This window comes from Hyperolius riggenbachi, chromosome 1 (assembly GCF_040937935.1).
Source record: "Hyperolius riggenbachi isolate aHypRig1 chromosome 1, aHypRig1.pri, whole genome shotgun sequence".
NCBI lineage: Eukaryota > Metazoa > Chordata > Amphibia > Anura > Hyperoliidae > Hyperolius > Hyperolius riggenbachi.
Genome location: NC_090646.1, coordinates 527,857,175 through 527,881,202, shown reverse-complemented (window position 1 = coordinate 527,881,202; position 24,028 = coordinate 527,857,175). Strand labels below are relative to the sequence as shown.

The following is a 24,028-nucleotide window of genomic DNA, read 5'->3' as shown; positions in this document are numbered from 1 at the left end:
TGCGCACATGCTGCTCAGTACAAAAAAGCCAGGGACACACAACCATTCAGTTGATGACGCAGGGACACTTGCATTTTATTGTATAGGATGCCTTTGTCAAACAGCTGAAGCAATAATGAAAAATCCTCTTGGCCCTCAATTGTCTGTATTCTGTAAGCACCCTGACGTGAGAGCAATATGAAGGCTGCCATATTTATTTCCTTTTAGACTATGCCCATTGCCTGGCTATCCTGCTGATCATCTCCCTCTAATATTCTTAGCATTAGACCCTGAACAAACATGCAGATCAGGTGCTCTGACTAGTCTGTAGCTACAGGCTTGTTTCTGGTGTGTGATTCAGACACTTCTGCAACCAAAGAGATCAGCGGGATGCCAGGCACTGGTATTGTTTAAATGGGGTAGCCTCCATATTCCATGTACTTTAAATCTGTAATTCGCCTGTGGAAATGGCATATGGAAGCAGGAGTGACAGATGATCTCATGTGACTGCAAGCGGCAGAAACTTGCCAGTTCATCATATGGCTCTCCATGATTTTGGGTTAGGCAGAGTTTATGTAAAAGAAATGCAATGAAAAATATGCTCATGCACAAGATAAGGGCCTAAAAGTCCCCATAGTCTAGTCTATTAAGTATAGATGTGGAAGTGGAAGCAATCAGCCTGTGGCTAAGTAGTAGAAATGCTACTCTCCGAGAGGAAAAAAAGGACCCCATAGTCCTATTTCAAAATTCACTGCAGAACATATTTATGCAATAACAAATCTCAAATGTACATAGGAAACTTTAATAGAAGTTGGGGGAAGAGTATGCCTGTCAAACAGCCCAAATAAGTTCCTTGGCAGGCTGGTTCCTCTCCAGTGTTTTGATGATTTTATCTTGTGTAAACTTGGGATATGTTGTTGTATAAATGTTTTGCTGGTAATTTTGATACGACTGTCAGGAACTGTTTTACTTAATGGCTAGCACTAAATATAAACATTTCCTTTTTTTCAAAATTTCCTTGTCAACGACTACTGGTCACAATCACTTTGCTGAAAACCTAGTTTGTACAGGTAGCCTTCTTCCTACCCCACCCCCACCCTGTGCCAGCACGCCAACCCCTTTACACCGTGCCAGCACCACCAACCCCCCCCCCCCACACAGCATGCCTTCACTGCTGTGATCCACCAGGATAGATCACCAAACCTGAAGTAGCTAATGTGTCCACTCTCTCCAGAATAGGGTGTCTGTACAGTGACTTCTGTCTTAAAGAGACACTGAAGCGAGAATAAATCTCACGTGTGCCTCTGCTAAAACGCCGCTATCCCGCGGCTAATCGGGGGTCCCTTACCTCCCCAATCCCCCTCGTGCTGTGCGGGCAGCGTTTCCGCATTCAGGCCGGGCTAATGGCCGCAGCCCTGCCTCACGCGTGTCTGTCAGCGCGTATCTCCGCCTCTCCCCCGCCCCTCTCAGTCTTCCTTCGCTGAGAGGGGCGGGGGAGAGGCGGCGATGTGCCGCTGATTGACGGCGCTGACAGGCAGGGCTGCAGCCGTTAGCCCTGCCTGAAGAGCAGCAAAATCTACGACCAAGTTGGTCGTTTATTTTGCAGGGGGGGGGTGGGGGGTGAAGGGACCCCCATTCAGCCGCGGGATAGCGGCGGTTTAGCAGGGGCACACGTGCCCCTGCTGAATATAAGCACTGAAGCGAGAATTATTCTCGCTTCAGTGTCTCTTTAAAGGACAACTGAAGTAAGAAGAATATGGAGGCTGACATTTATTTCCTCTTCAATACCAATGGCTTGGCAGCCCTGCTGATGTATTTGGCTGCAGAAGTGGCTGAATCACACACCTGAAACAAGCATGCAGCTACTCCAGTCAGATCTGACAATGTCAGAAACGCCTGATCTGCATATGCTTCATATGCTATGTTCAGGATCTATGGCTAAACGTATTAGGGCCCTTTTTCTCTGCACCGCTGAATCGCAAAAACGCAAATCGCTAGAGATTTTTAAATCGCTAGGGTTGCTACTTTATTATAGAAATCATGAAATGTATATTCAAATCAAAATCGCTTTCTGGAGCAACTTTTAAACACTTTAGCCTTCAGTTGTTTTTTTCACCTTATGCATCCGAGCAATTTTCACCTCCCATTCATTCGCCAATAACTTTATCACTACTTATCACAATGAATTGATCTATATCTTTTTTCTGCCACCAATTAGGCTTTTTTTGGGTGGTACATTTTGCTAAGAATTATTTTTTGGTAAATGCATTTTAACAGGAATATTAAGAAAAAAAAATGGAAAAAATTCATTAGTTTTCAGCCATTATGAATAAATAATACATGCTACCATAATTAAAACCCACGTATCTTATTTGCCCATTTGTCCCGGTTATTACATCATTTAAATTATGTCCCTATCACAATGTATGGCGCCAATATTTTATTTGGAAATAAAGGTGCATTTTTTTAGTTTTGCGTCCATCACTATTTACAAGATTTATAATTTAAAAAATTAGAGTTGTATACCCTCTTCATATGCATATTAAAGTTCAGACCTTTAGGTAACTATTTATGTGGGTTTTTTTTTTTTCCAGTTAATTTTATTTGGGTATTTTTGGGGGGTATTTTTTGGGTGTGGGAGGTAAACTGTTTTAAATGTAATTTATCTGCCTTTTTTATAATAAAAATGTATGTGTGTGTAGTTTTACTATTTGGCCACAAGATGGCCACAGTGAGATTTTTGTTTTTCTATCCTCGCTCACAGGAACTACAAGGACATTCCCCCTCTCCCTTCCCAGAAAGGCTGAGGCCACTGAAAAGGAGCTGTTGGTTTTTCTACCAGGGACTTGGGTCAATGAATGGGAACAAACTTCCAATTCATTGATCTCTGGGTTACCAGGGGGGGGGGGGGGGGGGGCACGGGTGCAGGAACGCGCACAGCAGCCTTATGGGTGTGAAAGTCAGGTCCAAAAGGCAAAAATGGTTAAGGCTCCCTGCTCACTGCAGATCCTTTTTGCTATTCCGATTTGCAATTCCGATTTTCCCTAAATGCAATCAACAGACGGCGGGAAAACGCAGCATGCAGTAACAATAAACAATCGGAATCGGATGTAAAAATCGGAATTGTGTGCAGGGAGCCTAGGAGTGATAATACAATGCAAATGAAAAATCGCAATCTCATAACAAAATTAATAAAAAATCGCAATCGCTGGCATTTGTGATTGCGACTGCTAGGCCCCTTAGGGCCCATTTCCCCCCCCCCCCCCCCCTCGCGGGGCCAGTGCTGCTTCCTGCATCCCTGTCAGGGTCTATTGTTACACCCCTGGATTGATGCTTCTTCTGGTTGATTTATTCATAAATAACTGTTATATTTAGTCCTCTGTATCTCTTTATTTTCTAGGTAAATTAATCCAGGTGCTCTCTGGACACATCCAGTGGGTCTATTGCTGTTCCATCTCGCCAGACTGCAGTATGCTGTGTTCTACGGCAGGGGAGAGCTCGGTGAGATACCATGCGTATGCTTATGCTTACATCATCTCTAAAGGCTTGTACACATGTGCAACTATTCTGCCCGACTATTGTTCAAACTTGGTCTATTGGACTATAACTGGGTGTGTGTATGAGTGGCAAATGACCAGACGGGCAACTGCCCAATCCAACGAGCAGATCAACTCACACGATTGTTGGGCTGATCTCGTGCAGTTGGCCACCTGTGTACGTCGTTTGAACGACTTGTACTTGTTTTGAATGCAGCCTGTCATGCAGTCTGTCATTCAGCTTACGTGCGCAGTATGTGTATGAGATGATCAATTAGCTTTTTTGGCCGTGTTGCAATACAAGTTGTATCAACGAGTTGTAGTGCGATTGGTCATATCGTCGGGTTGGTTGTGCACTTTGTTGGACGTCTGTACGAGCCTTAATGCACTAGTATTGCAAGTGCAAGTCGTGCTAGATGGGGACCCTGATTTGCTGATTTCATTTTGTTCTTTGCACTAAAAATTAGTTTATAACACTTAAGTTCAAATATCTCATCTTTTGATTATTGTATTTGCAGAGTGAGCTGCATATAAGGTATAATTTATTTAAGTGCCTATTTATAAAGCCGCAACAAAATGCAACATTTCAATTCACATTCACATTTTTCATGTATAAAATACCAGACAAGGTATTTATGATAAAACAAATCCTAATGCTGTTTTGCACCTCTTCACGAGAAAAGCTTTGCCAAACTTTAGGTGCTGAGTGTATTCAAAGCTGCGGGGCTACAGATGAGCTTGTGACTGACACCAGTTGCAATTATTGTGCATCATATGGTTGACTGAATGTAGCGCTTTACTGAGCATGTTGCACAATCCGTATCATAACATGTTCCTCAATGTACTCACTATCAGACTGTAGTTCCACTTAAAAGGGAGATGGTAAACTACCTCTGCAGAGCTTGAAGGTAACCCAAGCAAACACAAAGATAACTATTTCAGGTAGTGCCCATGTTTGGAATTGAACCTGGGAGTGCAGCACCCTGAGGAAGATAGAGTAGTAGTCACATGGTCAGCGGTAGCCTATGCTAAATATGGCCAGCCCCACCCGCCTTCCACTATCTGCCTGCTTCTGTTTGCAACTAGCCTCACAATTCAGAGTTTTTTGCAAAGAAAAAACGAATATAGCGCAAGGTAATAGCTAGGTAATATCTTTTCAAATAAAAAAAAAAAAAAAAGTTTATTTTAGCGTAATTTGTTTTGTCTGTTAGCATGACTAGTGCACAACCCAGTGTGTGTGGAGTTAATGGCATCATGTCTGCTCTGTGTGTATATATACTGAGATGTAAATCCAGCCCTGGTAGCACTGCCAGGCATATACTCGCTACCAGGCTGCCTCTAGTTGTTATGTCATTGGCGGGACCTCTGCTGTGTTGTATTTAACTATCTCAAGCTGTATCTTATCAGCTTCCTTCAATAAAACCATGACAGAAGTGAATACCCACTCTGGTGGATTCCCTGGTTTTATTTCCTTCATTCTAGAGAATTGAGGGGGGTGTATCACTAGTCTTTAGCTTTGTAATGCCTTTTCCCATTGCTAGAAATTCTGGTAGGTATGTTTGATCAGTCATCCCTGACCAATATAAGAAAGCCACATGTGAGTTGACTTTACAGCACAAAAATGAAGTACTGCTTTTTGGTATAGTTTGCCTTAGATGATCTCAAACACATACGTAAATGTTTCAAGGCCTGCTACTGTTTGTTTGTATTTGTTGGGTGTTTCCCTATGGGTGCTGCTACTCTTGCAATGCTTAATGCCTGCGCTTGCTGTCTCTGGTGTAGGTGCTGCTGTGGAGTATGCGATCGTACACCCTCATCCGTAAGCTAGAAGGCCATCAGAACAGTGTCGTGTCATGTGACTTCTCTCCAGACTCTGCTCTCCTGATCACAGCCTCCTTTGACACTACCATGATTTTGTGGGACCCCTATACAGGGGAAAAGCTAAGACAGTTCCAGTAAGTTGCTAAACTATATAGTTTTTTTTTTTTTTTTTTTTGCTTGTAACATCTAAGGGCCATTAACGTTTGACTACTACTAGCAATTGATAGCACCTCCTGTAGTTACTGTGGCATTCATGCAAAAAATGGCCCACGGAAATTTTGGGTGCAGAGTGAAGTCGAAAACTGCTCACCCTGCTCCTGAAAATGTCCCAGCTGTGTTAATTACTATTCCCCCTCCAAGCCGCCATGGACTCAGAGTAAGGGCTGGTGCACAACTCTTGCAGGGGGAAAACAGCTTGGCTAATGAAAGTGCATGGGATGGTGCACACCAGTGCGGTTTGTTTTTTCCACAAACGCAAACTTGGGGGGCTGCAGCATTTTTAGATTTCTGAAGCGTTTCTGCCTCAAATGTTAAAGTATAGGAAAGTGGAAAACCGCTCTGAAAATCGCTGGATCAGAGCGGTTTTCCAGGCGTTTTTGTTACAGTAGCTGTACAGTACCGGCTTTACTGTAACCATATATGACATCTGGTACACAAAAACGCTCCAAGAAATGCTAGGCATGTTTAGAAAACCTCTAAACATGCCTAGAACCGCTCTGAAATCTGCTTCAAAAACCTCTAGCAGTTTGCAGATCTGCTAGAGGTTTTTGGTGTGCACTGGGCCTAAGACTTACATTTGGTTGCTACTGCTGGCGGCTGTATTGTGCTGTTTTTATAGTAATTTGGGTGCCGTCTTCTGACAATGCCCAAATTACTGTCTGCTGCTATAACCATAATTCACATTATGGCCTGTGGCAGCACATGGTGCACCCAAATTTCCCTGCAACTCACTGGTTACTGTGAGTAGCCATTACACAGCAGTCCGCAGGACTCCCGACCACTTGCTACTGAATGTTTGCAATATGAATTTAGATGCTTTTATTTTAATGGTTTTAATGCTTTTCATTTTTTTATGTTTATAATGTCTATGCCTGTATAATAGCTTTAGTACTTTTTGGTTTTTATAAAAAAAAAAAGTAGCAACCTATTATTTGATGAGTGCTGTATTTTGCTCTCAGCCCTGTTTCACTGTCTCGTGATCTGGACTATAGCTCTCAGGATCCACAGCTTAGCTCTCTGAGATCCGTTTGCTTCTCACCAGAAGGCCTGTACCTCGCAAGCTTGGCAGATGACAGGTGAGAACAGCAAATGTTATCAGAGTTCTCCTTTTTTTGACTATATTGTAATGACACCTGGCGCATTAATAGCAAACCAAGTTTAGACATGCACTGTACTTGGAACAGAATCATCAGGCACTTTTTTCCCATAACTGACTATTTGTACGGTTGCCGGTTACAGTGTTGCTTATGTATAATCGTTACACTGTGAAACAGATAAAGCTCTTTTTTTTTTATTATTAAAAACTTTGAATATACAAATCCGTAAACATTGCTGATAAAACAACATAACAAAGCGTTACATAAAGATGGATATAGACAGACAGACAGACAGACAGACAGACAGACACAGACAGACATAGATATACTAGATATGGAGAGATATCTATATCTCTCTCTCTATATCTAGTGTATGGGTGTGAGATACATACATACATACATACATACATACATACATACATACATACATACATACATACATACATACATACATACATACATACATACATACATACATACATACATACATACGTACGTACGTGTTCCCAATAATAGATCCAGTGACTTTTTATGGCCAAGCCAACATCATACTACATACACAAAGGAACACAAGCAGGAACATCGGCAAAGATGTCGTCATAACGATGTTCCGAACACCTAATATCTAGGAGACCTTAAAACAAAATACAGAAGAAAATTATTAAACACCAAAAATTAAGACCTCTACCAATCTACCTATAGGGGCTTGAACTGGTCTTCAGATTTTATGCTAAAGGTGGCCACACACTATACAATTTTTTTTAAAAATATCTTTATTCAAGAATTGCGATCAATTTTTCTGACTGATTGTAACAGTTCAAAAATCTGACCAATGTACCACACACCTGTTCAGTCTTCCCTCAATTATGATAAAAATGATTGAAAACGCAGAAAAAATTGCTTAGGTCTGTACATCAAGAAATTGTCCTACGCTACACATTTTCATATAAATTGACCAGAAAAATCCAACACTTCCGATCTTTTATCGAAATTGGGAAATTTTGATCAGATTTCTCAAATTTAAATCCATTTTAAAGCGCTCCAGCAGATTAAGGGCTCTTTTCCACTATGAAATGCGATCGCAATCGCGTTTCAATTTCCACCATGCGATTGAGCTACTATACTCATTATAGTCCAGCTCAATCGCATACAAAACGCGGCAGGACGACGATTGCGCTTTGACCAAAATCGCATCGCAATCGGATCGCACTAATGGAAATTGCTGCTGCAGTTTCCATTAGTTTAATGTACCTTGCAATTTGCGATCAGAAGCAAATCGCAGGCTAGTGGAAAAAGGCCCTTAAGGGATCTAAGAAGCTCATAGCTTCAAATAGCTGAAAGGGCTGCTATGTTTCCAAAGTTCAAGACCTGCTGCTTTTACACTGCCATTATCCAGGCTAGGTTGTGAAATTCTGCAAGTGTGGCTAATGTGTTCCTTTTGAAGTACAATGGGGAAGACTCAGGGTTTGTTTGGGGTCATTAAGTCTAATGAGGTGATTTCTTATCTGCCTTCCATCATTTGTTGCTCTGCTTCCACAGTCCTTTCAGGGATGGAAGAAGTGCCTATTTTAACCCTTAAATGTAAAAAGATGAGGTAAAATGAAATGTTTTTTTAATAAACCACATTTTTAGAATGCATTTTTAATTTGCTATAGAGCTGCCCTGGGTGTTAAAAATGATGTTCGGTTCACTTTAAGTTTCTGGCACCATATGCATAACCAGAGTGCGCTTCAATTAGATCTTGGGCACGATCATTCAGTTATCATATAGTATTTCAGCGCACATCCTTTTGCATTTTTTTATATATTCAAATGAATGAAATGAATGAAAAAAACTTTCGATTTTCCTGTACAACCAATCATATTTATCAAATTGGTATAAAATTAATTATATGGTGTGTGTCCACCTAAGGCCTCGCTTCCATCTATGCGCTTCTGTCCGCTTTTCAGCAACGAGTATCAATCCGTAACAATGATGTGCTGAAAAATAGCAGACAGAAGCGCACTAAGTGGAAACGCACCCCCCCCCCCCCCCCTCCAAGCTGCTACAACTCGGAGGGGGAATAGTAGTAGTATGAATTGGCGCGTGCCTGCAGTTTGTGCAGGAATGGACTGCGCTGAGAATAGACTGCCATATTGTGTGAATCACTGGATACGTTTTTTTTATTTATTATTATTATTATTATTATTATTATTATAGTCTATAGGTTTAAAGATTTATGTCTTTGTGCCATATATATTGTTGCATGTTTGAGCATTTTTGATTCAAGGCATTTCAATGTATATGCAACCTAAACTTGTTTTATTCTATCAGGTTTCTGAGAATATGGTCATTGGAACTTGAAGAGCCCCTGTCTGCTGCGCCTGTAACAAATGGTTTGTGCTGTACCTTTTTTCCACATGGAGGAATTCTTGCTACAGGGTAAGAAAGGAGTGTTACTATGTATTAGGCTTGATCATTCTTGTGATTGTGACGTAACTGGGTGAGAAGTAATATTACATTAACTCTGTATGGAGGAATGAGGATCAGATTCTGTTCAGTGGTGGTTCTAGTGTGTGTGTATGTGTAGATGGATATTCTTTTGCCCAGTAACCACCTATATATTTTTTTTTTTTTAACACTTTCCTTTGGCTCTCATCAGGGAACTTTGACTAGACAAGGGTTTCGGGGCCTACTTTACAGAAGCATTGTGGGAGAGGAACATCATGGATGTAACATGCAAACTATGAATGTAGAGTTTAGCTGTGGCAGGAGCGCATGATCGCAGTGGGAGCCAGCGGAGTTATATGTATGCCACATCAGTCTTCACAGCCACAAGCATGGTGTAGATTTTACTACGCGTGTCCCTTAAAAGGACAACTGAAGCGAGAGTGATATGGAGGCTGCCATATGTATCTCCTGTTAAACAATACCAGTTGCCTGGCAGGCCTGCTGATCCTCTGCCTCTAATACCTTTAGCCATAGACCCTGAACAAGCATGTAGCAGATCAGGCGTTTCTGACATTGTCAGATATGACAAGATTAGCTGCATGCTTGTTTCTGGTGTTATTCAGACACAAATAGACAACAGACAAATAGACAATAGATACACAGCTAAATAGACAAGCAGGAGACAACAGCTGAACAGACAAGCAATTTGTATTGTTTTAAACGGATACAAATATAGCAGCCTCCATATTCTTCTCACATCAGTTGTCTTTTAAAGGGAACCTAAACTGAGAAGCATATGGATTTTTCCTATTAAAATAATACCAGTTGCCTGACTCTTCTGGTAATCCTGTGTCTCTAATACTTTTAGCCACAGCCCCTCAACAAAAATGCAGATCAGGTGCTCTGACTGAAGTCAGACTAGATTGGCTGCATGCCTGTTTCAGGTGCGAGATCCAGATACTACTGCAGCACATTGATCAGCAGGAGAGGCAGTCAACTGGTATTGTTTAAAAGGAAATATCCATATCCCTCTCAGTTTAGGTTCCCTTTAAAGTGTAACTGTCGGGCATAAAATCAAAAATCAATTCTTTATTTTTATCTGGTAAACAAGTAATAAGGATGATAACCAGGCAATCCAAAAGTTAAAATCTCTATTTTTTTTGTTTATAAATGATCATTCCCCAGTTTACCTGACTCTTATTTGGTACGTTGCCGCACAAAGGAAGTTGCAGGGCATGCTGGGTTGTCTTTTTTTGCTTCTTTATTTTCCCTCAGACTTAACTAATGTACAGAAGCAAAAAAGGACAACCCAGCATGCTCTGCAACTTTATTTTTGCGGCAACATACCAAATAAGAGTCAAGTAAACTGGGGAATGATCATTTATAAACAAGACAAGTAATAGAGATTTTAACTTTTGGATTGCCTGATTAGCATCCTTATTACTTGTTTACCAGATAAAAATAAATAATTGACTTTTGATTTTATACCCGACAGTTACACTTTAAGGAGGTTAACCTAAGGGCAAGAATAAGCAACTTGCTAACATTTTTTTTAATTCAGCGTTCAAGCGAATGTGACTTTCCTGGTCTTCTCTCCGTGCCCTTGGTCCACCACTGTCCCCTGCTGAAATTCCATGCCTTTGATGCTCCTTGGAAGGCTTCAGAAGTACATGCATCTCCGAAGACTGGCACGTCAGTACTGCGCGTGTGAGTGTGGACTCGGATCACTTTTTCCAGAAGTACTCGGACACAAGTACTTCTGAAGGATAACCGAGGAGTGCAGAAAACTTATTTGAACAAGTTGGTTGAAGAACTTTACCGGGGGCCGGTGCTAGAACGAGGACACGGAGAGAGAACTAGGAAGCCTCTATGGGATCCAGAAACTTCCATCTACATGGGTATTTTTTGTCACTTCACAATTACTTTAATAATGTGAAACTTAATGCCATTTTTTTCATACATCTTATTAAACGCATAAATCCTCTTCTGTATTTCAGAAACAGAGATGGTCATGTGCAGTTCTGGACGTCCCCTCGAGTCCTGTCTCCACTTCGGCACTTATGTCGCAAAGCACTACGATGTTTCCTAACCACTTATCAGGTCCTCACGCTGCCAATTCCTGGTAAAATGAAGGATTTTCTCACTTACAGGACTAACTATTAGCTGTCCTATTGGAGAAAGAGAGTAATTCCGTCTAAACAGACTTTAGTCTACAATCTGAAACTTTGCACAGTGGCTGCAGATTATAAGTACACCCAGTCACTCATGTCAGTGCATTTGTGTAAGGCGGAGCTTCTTGTGCTCATGGAGGATGCTGGGAGTGCTTATTCTGCCAGGATAGATAGCAAATGGGGTGACTCCTCAGACCAAGTAAATCTTATTTTTTTAGTGGCTCTTATTTACACAGCAGACACATTTGTGTCTCACAGAAGGTAAAAATGTCATCCCTCTGTCTAGTTTTGTCTAAAAGTGCTTGAAATGTGTCTGTAGAAACGAAAAGGTGAATGGCTTAGCTATGCTTCATCTGTTTTTGTTTTGTTTGTTTTTTTCCCTCCATCTTTATTTAACAAGAAAATATAAAATTTGCACAGAAACTACACAGACTTCAGTAGACAGACGTTGGTAGCTGAGCAGTAGTTAGTTATAGTTTTGCTCCAGTGTCGTAGCCTAGCACACAATTTTTCCATTTCAAGTAACTGCACTGTAAAAACAAGTCCACATAGTTCTAACATATTTCATTACACTTAAGTGGTCATTAAAATCATTATGCATTTAAAATTGTGCTAGGAAAGTTCCAAAAATGTCTATTAGCTTCATATATATCCCTTTTTTTTTGGGGGGGGGGGAGGCACTGATGGCATAGTTTGCTGAATCTCAGCGTTACTAGACTATTGTGCTTCTGGGACATTGCTTAGAGAGTGGAGAGGTGATCTCTTTATTGTGGTGTCGTCCATTCAACAGGTTAAGAGAAAAAGTGATGTCAGTCCTGTTATGTATTGTGCGGTAGAGAATCCTATGCTGGCCATACATGATTAGATTTGAATGCAGTTTTATGTGATCAATTTAAAACTGCTGCAAAAGAAAAATAATGCAAAAATATTTAGATTCAGAACAAAAAAGCACATTGGGCTTTCCCGTTTGCAAATCTCCATCACATTTGAGGAAATAGGAGTAGTAGTTGATGGTTTTTAAGACTTGCACTTTGGCAAGCCGAATATGCCATTAAATGATCACATTAACGTGTTTGGCCAGCATTGATGAGTGGCAGGTGGATTAGTTGACAGGTATGTATTTAAGCGCCTTGCCTGATATATAGCTTTAATGGGGTTGTCCAAATTTTTTTTTTTCATAAATATTTACTTTTTTGTGTCTTCTCCATCCACTAAAATGGAGTGCCAATGTCATCTGCTGGGAAGTGGCATGCTCTCCTTCCCATACAAGTCACTAGAAAGAGCCAAGCTACAACAGAGCTTTTTAGATGCTCTTGTACCTGCCTGGCCAGATTCTCCTTGTGCCCTGCTAGCTGAGGGTGAGATGAGAGTATTCTTATACAGTATAATCTCATTCTAGTAAACTCACTCTACTAAACACGAATGTTTAATTCAAAGTGTCCATGTCCCGGCCAAGTCATCATAAGTATTTTTGAGTAACTCCTGGTATAGTAAACCTGGATATAGTAGAACTTCTACTACAGTAAACATGTTTTTTTGGCCCCTTCAGTATTCTGTATCTGGCTGTAGTGGAAAGTGGGCAGGGGCATAGTTTAGATGGAAACCCATGAGCTGTGGGCGGGCTGGCTGGTGGTCACTTGTAGCCTGCTCACTATCTGTACACTACTTTGGATTACCTCCAAAAACACCAGCCCGTGAGACATATTTCCTGTGTAAGTTGTTGTCTGATTACCGAGGGAATTGCCTGTTATCTTTGACTTGCTTGTGCATGGCTACAACATCATCCAGGCTGCACATTAATGTGGACAGAGGAGCACACTAAGCACTGTACCTGTATTAACTGCAAATTCCTGCATAATGAGCACTATGCCTTTTGGTCTAGCTTAGCCACGGTCTGTGCTTGCTGAAGCATTGAAAACGAAAAATGACTCCCAATGATTAACTGAAGTAAGATAGAGTACTATACACTTTGTGTGCTTGAATATGACCATTTCTGATGTAATAAAATCAATTTCCCAGCCCCTTGGAGTTAAATATAAAGGGATTCTACTGTGTAATTGGTTAAAAACAAGCACCTTTAAAACCTGCTCATTTGTGTCTGGTAGCAATTCCTTCACTCTGCAATTAACAACATTCCATTTCTTATTTTCAAATGTTTCTAGCTAGTAGTGCCTATTGTAAAACTAAAGCCTATTTGTAATTATTTTTTTTTCAAACATGTGCATAGAAAATGTTTCCTCTATTTCTTTGTGCTAACACATGTGCCTTGGTAGAATGTGCTAAAACCAGGCAGACAAACCTAATGCTAAATGCATCATTGCAAAAATGTGGTGAGGAGATCTTTCCTTCTTATTTATTTTTAGCGGTTTACTCAATTAAAAATAACTTAGCAATGTAAACATAACTCGACCTCAAACACACTTCTGATGCTCTAACAATTCCGTAGCCCTCCCAATGTGATATTTTTACCTCATATTCTGCACTAGAATAAATAAGCATGAGTGCATTGCAAATGGTACAATGAATTTTTGCAGGAAAGTAAGTGATTTTATGCACTTAAATTGGTGTTGCAGTACATTGGGTGACAGAGGAACAGGGATTATGTGGTATGCTTTGTATTATCTGAATGTGGAGATGTCATAGCTAATAAAATAACTTCCATTTTGTAGTTGACTTCCATTTTCTTTTTGATGCAGCTGCCAATGCTTGTTTAAAACAAAGCTTACTTTTTTCCCCCCCATCTCAACCATTTCAATAAGCCTCAGCAAGGAGGCAGGAGTTTGGTGATGTGTCTGGGACTGTTGCACACCGAGTGCCCTTCTGAGCGCTTTTAAAGATGTTAGCACTTTGAAAAGCACTTGGCTAATGTATTTGTATGGAATGGATCACACCAGAGTGACATTTTTTTTTTGCCCAAACACCAATGCTGCAGTATGTTTGCGGCGATTATGCCTCAATGTTAAAGGAACCCTGAGCTGTGAATAAAATTGACTTGGACTTACCTGGGGCTTTCTCCAGCCACCCGTAGCTTGTGAAGTCCTCAGCATCATATTCTTCCCTCTCCTGGTCCACCTGCAGCTCCGGTAAATGGCAACTTTGGGTGAAGTCTGTGAGAATCCCCGTGCTATCTTGGAGTAGACATTCCCCACAATCTAAATAATATTTGAGACTAATTATGTCCCCCTAGGCAAAAAAAAAAAAATCTAATCTGACCTTGTATCATGGGGCACTCAGAAGAAATTATCTTGGTTTGGAAGAATAGCCTCATTAAAAAAAAAAAAAAAAAAACTCCTCTTCCCAGATTTCTATACATCAGTCAATGTCTCCCAATTGACTTGCCTCCATTCTAGACCTCCAATTAATAAATTTGTGTGGGTGGAAAACTGCAGAGAATTAAAAAAAAAAAAATCAACGTTGATCCTTCCCAAAGAACTGGGAGGCATGGTATTACTTGACTTGCCACCTAGCATCCCAACTATGTCCTGTAATAGAATGGTCAAATACCAAAACTCCTAAATAGGCTCAGGTTGAAAGAGATTTTTGGGGATTCAACATCTACCGGTATTCTGGGATTTGTGGATTGCTCTACTGAAACAAGAAAACTGGGGAGATTCTTTGATAAAGGCTTCAATTAAAAATAAGAGAAAATTTCTACCCCAGAAGGGTTTGGCATCCCTTCCAGGCAGGCTCACTCCCTTATGCAATAATTTAGCTTGCCTCCCTGCTCAATCTCCATAATTGGCCAGGGGATGGTTGCCCCAGAATTCAAGATTTTGTCAATAGAGGCGCAGTGAAATCCTTAATTGACGATTGTCTCTCAAGGAGTTAATTTCAGCTATCACAATGGCAATACCTACACATCTGCCAATTCATCAACTCCTTAATTGGCAACGTTAACTTGTTTGAACCCCTATCCTCGTTTGAGCATTTAGTGCTTAGTGACGGTCCTCATAGGCACCTGGTTTCCCATCTTTACCAATTATTGCTCTCGGACTCGCACTCTGGTAAGCTTAGATTCCAAGAGGAATGGGAGAGTGATCTTGAACTACAATTTGAATCCGATCAATGGCAGATTTTGCTAAACTACAAAGGATCCATAAATGTGAATACTCAGGAATTAGGCTACAAAATTATAACTTGATGGTATAGAACACCAAAATGTCTACATAGAATCTTTCCCTCAATCTCTAGTATGTGTTGGAGATGTAACTTTTTCAGAGGGTTCACTCCTTAATATTGTTTGATCATGCCCAATTATAAAGCCATATTGGTCACAGATTCATCAGTTAATAGAGAGTATTACTTGGGAGAAAATTTCCTTCACTTCTGCTCGATGACACCCCAGACCCTGCCAAATCTTACAAAAAAAGTCAAAAAAAAAAAAATCCCCTGCAATTCACCTGATTAAGGCAGCCAGAGCTTTGGTTCCAGCTTTCTGGAAAAAAAAAAAAAAATCTGACAGTTAGACTGGATCAAGATGATGGGAGTCAATGGAGAGAATGATTTTTTTTTTTTTGTACCACAGACAAGATGGAAAAATACTATATTACTTGGGGCACTCTGACATGAGTTCCAATGCTCTGAGAAATACAAATTCCTTATGGGAAATGGAGAACCTTTAACTTAGGTCAGGCAAATGTCTAAGAATACAAGCTATAGTTCATTTAATTATAGCTTCCCCCTACATTACTCCTTTCTACCTTCTTGCCCCAGAGTTGTATGCAGCTGGTGCTATTGGATCTTCTTAAAATATGGATGTAAGCATTTATAGACCTGTTAGAGGATACCATTTTTCTAAATACATGTGTCTTTTTGTATGAACATATACAAGGCATCTGTCATCCTTTTACCATTATCAGATTTTGTATTTGCCAGTGTTTTTTTTTGGCCATTCTGTCATGCTACTACCATGTGATATTTGTGAAATATTGTTATGTTGTATGTTTTTGTCTTTAATAAACATTACGAGTGGGGGAAAAAACACCTTTGGGTGAGGTTGTGCATGCTTGCCCCTTGTGTCTTCACACTGATCAGCCTCCTGCACATGCACGTTTCAGTCTTTAGAGAACTTTGCATGCGTAGGAAGCTTACAGTGACCAGCATGATATGATGGGTGCACATGCGCAACTTCACCCGAAGTCACCGATTACTAGAGCTGCCAGGGAGACTAGGAGAGGGAATATGAAGATGCTGGAGGACCTTGTGGGTTATAGGAGGCTGAAAGAAGCCCCAGGTAAGTGCACATTTTGTTCAGACACTACTGCAGCCAAAGATCAGCAGGGCTGCCAGGCAACTGGTACTGTTTAATAGGAAATAAATATTGCAGCCTCTATATTCTTCTCACTATAGTTCTTTAAAGTATCCTTGATGTACTTTACAAGATAGAGCCATCTATTGAATTCAGAACAATTCTCTACTGTAGTGCCTGTTCCTGCATTATGGGTACACCTACTAATCAATAAGAACTACTGTAACTCTAACCTATCGAAACTGGCTGATAGTTCCCCTAGTCAAGCTGGGTTTGTTACCCAGAACAATGCATCAATTCTTGTCACTGTTTCAAGGGTACAACAGAAATCCATGTTTTAAACTGATTCAGTCTTGACTTCCTTCAATTATTTTGGTTATACTATGGCTACCATCACATAATCTATAAACTGGTGAAATCAGGTTCCCGTATTACCAGCAATCTTCTCTTTTTTGTGATTGACCAGATCTACCCCCTGGGCATAAAGATATTGTTCCCCCTTTCATATCCCACTGTCCAATTGCCTGGAGGAGACTGCTCATGGAAAGGTTTTGTACCTTGTCAGAACCAGAATTAAAGATGCATGCCTACAACATAGTCTGAATCAGAGAGCTTACCAAAAACAGCTGTTAGATATCCTACTTTGGTTATTTTGAATACACCATTTTACTCTTTGGCATCTCTAGCGCTTGCTAAGTTGAAAACTTCATGATGGTGTATTTGGATGACATTTGAATTTTTCTTTGTCCCTTTGCAAACACAGATCCCATGTGAAGAGGGCTCTTAAAACTGCTTTGGATTCTATCATACCAGAGAAATTAGAGTTAAAAAAAGCAAATTCTTTGGTTTCTGTATTTCCCTCGGCTCCCTTGCTGTGAAACCTCAGGTTTCTGCAGTTCTTGATGGACAAGCCCCCACCACCAATAAGGAACAACAAATAAAAGGGCAGGTGAGATCGACAGATTGTCTTTCAACTTCTACTGGAAATGTATTTTTTTTCCTGCAACTCTGGTACCCATTTTCCATCTTTCCCAAGCAACGCCAACCCTTCAGTCCGTGGAGGCTTAAGCCAGCCTTGATAAACCCAAGAAAGATTTCACTTCGGCAACAGTCCTTAGGCATGCTAATCTCTCACTCTTATGTTTGTCCTAGAAGTAAATTCTTATGAGATGGCCATTGGTGTCTAGATCAAAGATGCTTTACTCCCCTGCATTTTTCTCTAGACACTCAGTTCTACTGCGAAGAACTATTAAGCGGGGGTCTCAGCACCAGATAATACTTAGATTTAAAAAATCAGGAATATCTCCTTACTGCAAAAAATCTCAGACCGCAAGCTTGAGGGGTCCAGTTTTTCATGTTACAGGGCATCCAGGTTCATAGTGTACTTGAGTGAAATCCCCAGAAGTCAGCTAACCCTCTTCTTGGAAGTTTACCATCTACTCCATATTGAAATCCAGCAAGATGTTGATTCAACTCAGAGGTTTCTACCACAGACTGGTCAAACCAAAGAGCAGACATGAAATTGTAGCAAATATAGATGTACATATCCAGCAACAACCACAAAGAAAAAAGCGTCCATGACACCATGAATCAATATATAAGGCCACACTCCATAATGGTACAAATATAAGGTAAAGTTTATTAAGGATATCATAACAATAAAATCAAAATAAAAACAATCAGCACGGGTGAACAACGGGAGGGGTACTCAAGAATGACGCTCAAAAATCACATATATAATATAATGTAGGTCTGATATAACACTGAATAAAGAGCATAGATGTTTAACCAGGGGCAAGTACCCAGAAAAATGAATACACAGGACCAAACAGGTAACTAACTGAGTCAGATTGACTGAGTAAGGAGTGACCAGGAATAGGTCACACCAATCCGCATAGGATAGAATGATAATATGGCCAGACTGTGCACTTACCCACAAGTGGAGACCCCAGCCACCGAAGCCCCGCTGCTGCGCGCAATCTCACGCGTTCCGGACCCGTCCTGCCTCGTTAGCGCAGTAGGTAGCGCGTCAGTCTCATAATCTGAAGGTCGTGAGTTCAATCCTCACACGGGGCACTGTCCTCATGCTTGGACAACCGTTTGGTTAGGGCAAGTCCACCCTATAAGCGTACAAGCCTATGGCGGAGACTTTAAATCTCCGACGAAGGACAGGGGTCCGGAACGCGTGAGATTGCGCGCAGCAGCGGGGCTTCGGTGGCTGGGGTCTCCACTTGTGGGTAAGTGCACAGTCTGGCCATATTATCATTCTATCCTATGCGGATTGGTGTGACCTATTCCTGGTCACTCCTTACTCAGTCAATCTGACTCAGTTAGTTACCTGTTTGGTCCTGTGTATTCATTTTTCTGGGTACTTGCCCCTGGTTAAACATCTATGCTCTTTATTCAGTGTTATATCAGACCTACATTATATTATATATGTGATTTTTGAGCGTCATTCTTGAGTACCCCTCCCGTTGTTCACCCGTGCTGATTGTTTTTATTTTGATTTTATTGTTACGATATCCTTAATAAACTTTACCTTATATTTGTACCATTATGGAGTGTGGCCTTATATATTGATTCATGGTGTCATGGACGCTTTTTTCTTTGTGGTTGTTTATGTAACAGATCCATAGACATGGATATAGGACTATTTATCCTTATTGTACTCTGCTTTGTGGTACATATCCAGCAATTCTTATTGATTATACATTAAAAACTGATACATGGATTACTTCTGTATCAATGAAGAGTCTGAATTAAGATATTAACCTCCTTGGCGGTTAATTTTTTTTTTCCTTATTAAAAAAATCTTTAAAAAAAAAAAAAAAATTTTTTGTTTCATGTAAAGCTACCAGAGTGGTAGCTACATGAAACACCACTAGAGGGCGCATGTGGCCCTCTAGTCCGATCGTCGCCGGCACCTATAGCAAACAGGGGAACGCGTATATAACGCGTTCCCCTGTTTGGCTTCTCCTGTCGCCATGGCGACGATCAGGATGACGTCAGCCGACGTCAGGCTCACCCGATCCAGCCCATAGCGCTGCCCGGAACTCATTGATCCGGGCAGCGCAGGGCTCTGGCGGGGGGGCCCTTCAGCCGCTGCGTGCGGCCGATCGCCGCAGAGCGGCGGCGATCAAGCTGTGCGCGCGGCTAGCAAAGTGCTGGCTGCGCGCACAGCAATTTACAGCACAGAAATCGCCCCACCAGGGGCTGAGATCTCCCCCTGCGTGGCATAGCCCGAGCTCAGCTCGGGCTTACCGCCAGGGAGGTTAAAGAGGAACTTCAGCCTAAACATACTGTCATTACATTAGTTATGTTAAGAGAAAATATAGTAATGTACCCACCCTGTTTTAAAAGAACAGGCAAATGTTTGATTTCATGAGGGCAGCCATCTTTTTGGGTGAAAGGGAGCATGAGACACAGTTCCATCTGTCCTGTGTCCTGATCACTCCCTCTCAGCAGGCACGCTCTCAGCAGCGAGAAACTAGAAAATTGAATACTTACCTACCGTAATTTTCTTTTCTTGTATAAACAATGGCGGCATACTTATGGGTTTGGCCACGCCCCCTGACCCCTATAGGACAGACTTCTCTATAAGTATAATGAATCGCCCCCCCTCCGCCATTCTTTGTATAAATCAGTCCTCGAATGGACAGAAGGGTGGGATTCGTATGCCGCCATTGTTTATACAAGAAAAGAAAATTACGGTAGGTAAGTATTCAATTTTCTAGTTTCTTGCATAAACATGGCGGCATACTTATGGGATGTACCAAATCAAACACTAGGGAGGGTAATAATGATTGCAATAAACACACTAATTTATTTACAATTTGCCGACAATACAGCTTTCCCAAATGATAAAGATAATGAAGCAGGGTCAATACAGTAATGTGACATAAATGTATTCACTGATGACCAGCTGGCCGCCTTACAAATTGTATCCATAGAGACTTTAGAGAAACAAGCATATGAGGCCGCCATTCCTCGTGTTGAATGAGCCTTAATCTCTTGTGGTACTGGTAGACCCCTTAGTTGGTAGCTTCTTTGAATCACTTTCACCAACCAGGCAGAGAGAGTCCTTGCCGTGACTTTTTTACCTTTGTTAACCCCCTGGTAATTTATAAACAAATGATCAGAAGATCTAAATGGTGCTGTGATTGCTAAGTATGCCTTTAATGCTCTACCTACATCCAGTGGGTGACTATCTCCCTCAACCGTAAATGTAGGAAGTGTTAATTCTTGATTGATGTGGAAGCTTGAAGCCACTTTCGGAACGTATGAAAGAACTGGTCTCAGCACTACCCTGTCTGGAAAAAATTCTAGCAATCCTTCTGAACAGCCGAGAGCTTGAATATCGGACACCCTTTTAGCAGATGAAATTGCTGTTAGGAACAATGTTTTTAAAGTTGTGTCCTGTAAAGAAGCTGTTTCCACCGGATGAAAAGGAGAAGAAGACAATGCCTCTAATACTATGCATAAGTCCCATTTGGGAAAAAACGGTGTTCTTGGTGGACGAATTTTCATCACTGCTTTTAAGAACTGTATTATTAATGGATGATATGCCCATTTTAAACCCGTTAAAGCAGACAGTGCTGAAACTTGTACTCGTAGTGCTGAGAGGCTTAACGATTTTTCCACTCCTGTTTGAAGAAAGTCCAGTATGTTCCCTACAGATGGGGATAGCTTATCAAAGTTATATTTTGTTGCATGGTCATGGAATTTCTCCCAGATTTTATAGTATGCCCGATTTGTTGAAGGTTTCCTAGCCTTGAGGAGTGTTTCTACAACTTTATTTGAACAACCTTGTTCTAAATATGCTTGCCTTTCAGTAGCCAGGCTGTCAAATGTAGTGACTCCACCTCTGGGTATAGAAGGTTTTCCTGGAACAGAAGGTCGTGTCTGAGTGGTAGAGGCATCGGTTCCACTATGCTTAGTTCCTTGGCTAACGCAAACCAGGGCCTCCGAGGCCAAAACGGCATTATAGTTATGATCGTGGAGGACTCTTTTAATACTTTTTGGAGAAATCTGGGGATCATTGGGAATGGTGGGAAAGCATACCCCTTTCTGAATCTCCATTTCTGCGTCAGACAATCTGTTCCCATCGACCGGGGATGGGGATATCTCGTGAAAAACTTCGGTAGTTTCGAGTTCCTTGACGTCGCCCAAAGATCTATCTCCGGTATTCCCCATTTTTCGACTAATAAAGTGAATACCTGATTGTTCAGCTGCCATTCGTTTGGGTCCGCAAAACTCCTGCTCAAGCGATCTGCTACGATATTTCTTTCTCCCGGCAAGTATGTGGCTGTAAGATTGAATAGATGCTTTTGAGCCCACCTCATTATTTTGCTTGTCTCTTGTAAGAGGGTTAGACTCCGAGTGCCTCCTTGCCGTCTTATGTAGGTTACTGCTGTAATATTGTCTATCCTCAGTAGAACATTTTTCCCCTGTATCAGAAAGAGAAAAGATCTTAATGCCATGTAAGCTGCCCTTAGTTCCAAGACATTGGACGGGACATAACTCTGCCGAGTGATCCATTTGTCCTGGATGAAGATGTTGTTGCAATGAGCCCCCCAGCCTACTATACTTGCATCCGACGTGATCAAGACTGGATCTGGAGGCTGGATCTGATGACAGCTCAGCAGGTGAGTTCTGCATTTCCACCATATCAGGGACGACTTTACTTCTCTCGTCAGAGACAGAGGTTGATTCAAACATTTCCTGTTCCACCTCCTTAGAAAGAAGTTTTGAAGAACTCTCATGTGCCAATGGGCCCATCTCACCATTGGGATTGTGGACGACAATGTCCCCAGAAGACTCATGCAGCTTCTTGCAGATAACCGACGAGAGTGAAGAACTTGATCCACTTTGTGTACAATTGCGTCTACTTTTTGATTCGGTAACATAATTTTGTTTTCCGTTGTCTTGAATCTGGCCCCTAAAAATACCATATCTTGTGACGGAACAAGCTGACTTTTTTTCAGGTTTATTAGCCATCCTAAACTTTCCAATGTGTCTAACAATGTCCTCTGGTGATTGCGCAGAATAGCTTTGTCTTGGTGTAGAAGAAGTATATCGTCTAGATAGTGAAACGTTCTTAAGCCCTGAGCCCTGAGGAATGCTATGACTGGTAATAAAATTTTTGTGAACGTCCTCGGTGCTGTAGATATCCCGAATGGTAGTGATTGGAACTGGTAATGCTTTTCCTGTACTGCAAAACGAAGAAATTTTTGAAACTTTTGGTTTACAGGAACATGGAGATATGCATCGGCTAAATCTATAGAGGTCATCCAGTCGTTCACTTGTATCATTGGAGTTATTGATTGCAGGGACTCCATTTTGAAGTGGCTCACCTTTATGTAGCGATTTAAGAATTTTAAATCCAGAACTGGCCTCCAGTCTCCTGTTGCTTTTGGCACTAAGAATAGAGGCGAATAGATCCCTTTGAATCTTTGATGAACTGGTACCTCTATTACCGCTTTTGCCGACTTCAGAGAATGTACATAATCCATTAATATTTGCTGTTTCATACTGTTTTCCGGTATATTTGTTAATACAAATCTGCTTGACGGAGGCCTCCTTTTGAATCTCCACATATGACCTTGTTTTATTGTCTTCAGCACCCAAGTATCCTCTAAGATTTCCACCCAAGATTTCCAGTAGTGACGAAGCCTTGCCCCTACCGGAGTCTCCCGAGTGGGCGCACCCTCAAAAAGGTTTCTTATTTTGTTGAGAGGAAGTTGTTGCCTTATTTTTGTTATTCCTGATGAAGGAAGATTGAGTACCCCTCCAGTTCTTGTTGAACTGCTTTCCTGGTCTGTATGATTTAGCTTGCTGAAACCTAGTTGATCTTTTAGGGCCCTGCTGTCTATAGCTTTGTTGCTTTTTATCCTGTGGGATAAGTCCTGTTTTCCCCCCTGAAACCAAGGAGATAGCTTTGTCCATGACAGGGCCGAAAAGGTGGACACCATCATACGGAATTTTGCACCAATTATTCCTTGATGCCTGGTCTGCAGACCAGGGTTTCAACCAGAGGGCTCGCTTTGCGGTGACATTATGCAACATTGATCTTGCTGATGACCTTATTACGTCTATTGCTGCCTCTCCTACAAAGTCTCCTGAAAGTTTTAACTCCTCTAGTGCTTTAATGATGGTTTGTTTGTCTGTGTCTGAGTTTAACATAATCTCTACATTCTCCACCCATATTTTTATGGCCTTTGCCAATGAAGTCAAGGCTATTGCTGGTTTACAGGCAGCCCCTGAAGCTAAAAAGGCTTTTTTCATATCCATGTCAATTTTCCTGTCCAATGGGTCTTTGAAAAGTATGGCATCATCCATTGGCAAGGTTACATGTTTAGCCAGTCTCATTATAGAAGCATCTACCACAGGGGCTGACTCAATCAGTTTTGCTTCCTCATCTTTCAATGGATACAGTTTTGAAAACCTGTTGGATAAGGCAGGCTTTTTGTCTTGTCTAGACCACTCTTTTAGTATAACATCTTTAATTATTTTCATAAAGGGAAAAGA

The 24,028-nt window shown here is 41.2% G+C and overlaps 1 protein-coding gene and 1 non-coding gene across 3 annotated transcripts in view; both read left to right on the top strand.

The window, feature by feature from the left end:
* WSB2 (WD repeat and SOCS box containing 2) overlaps nucleotides 1-13,926 on the top strand; it is a 34,543-nt gene extending 20,617 nt beyond the window's left edge. Inside the window, exons 6-10 of one of the 2 annotated variants that reach the window (XM_068246191.1) lie at nucleotides 3,380-3,480; nucleotides 5,298-5,470; nucleotides 6,548-6,631; nucleotides 8,966-9,073; nucleotides 11,080-13,926. In XM_068246191.1, coding sequence (XP_068102292.1) covers nucleotides 3,380-3,480; nucleotides 5,298-5,470; nucleotides 6,548-6,631; nucleotides 8,966-9,073; nucleotides 11,080-11,245 — 632 coding nt within the window. In that variant the 3' untranslated portion in view covers nucleotides 11,246-13,926. Of the gene's footprint in view, nucleotides 1-3,379; nucleotides 3,481-5,297; nucleotides 5,471-6,514; nucleotides 6,632-8,965; nucleotides 9,074-11,079 lie in introns of both variants that reach the window. The other variant, XM_068246180.1, reaches the window with a different exon arrangement.
* Nucleotides 13,927-18,504: 4,578 nt separating this feature from the next.
* TRNAM-CAU (transfer RNA methionine (anticodon CAU)) lies at nucleotides 18,505-18,577 on the top strand. Its single transcript has one exon. It is a non-coding gene; the product is annotated as a tRNA-Met (tRNA).
* The last annotated feature ends 5,451 nt before the right edge of the window (nucleotides 18,578-24,028 follow it).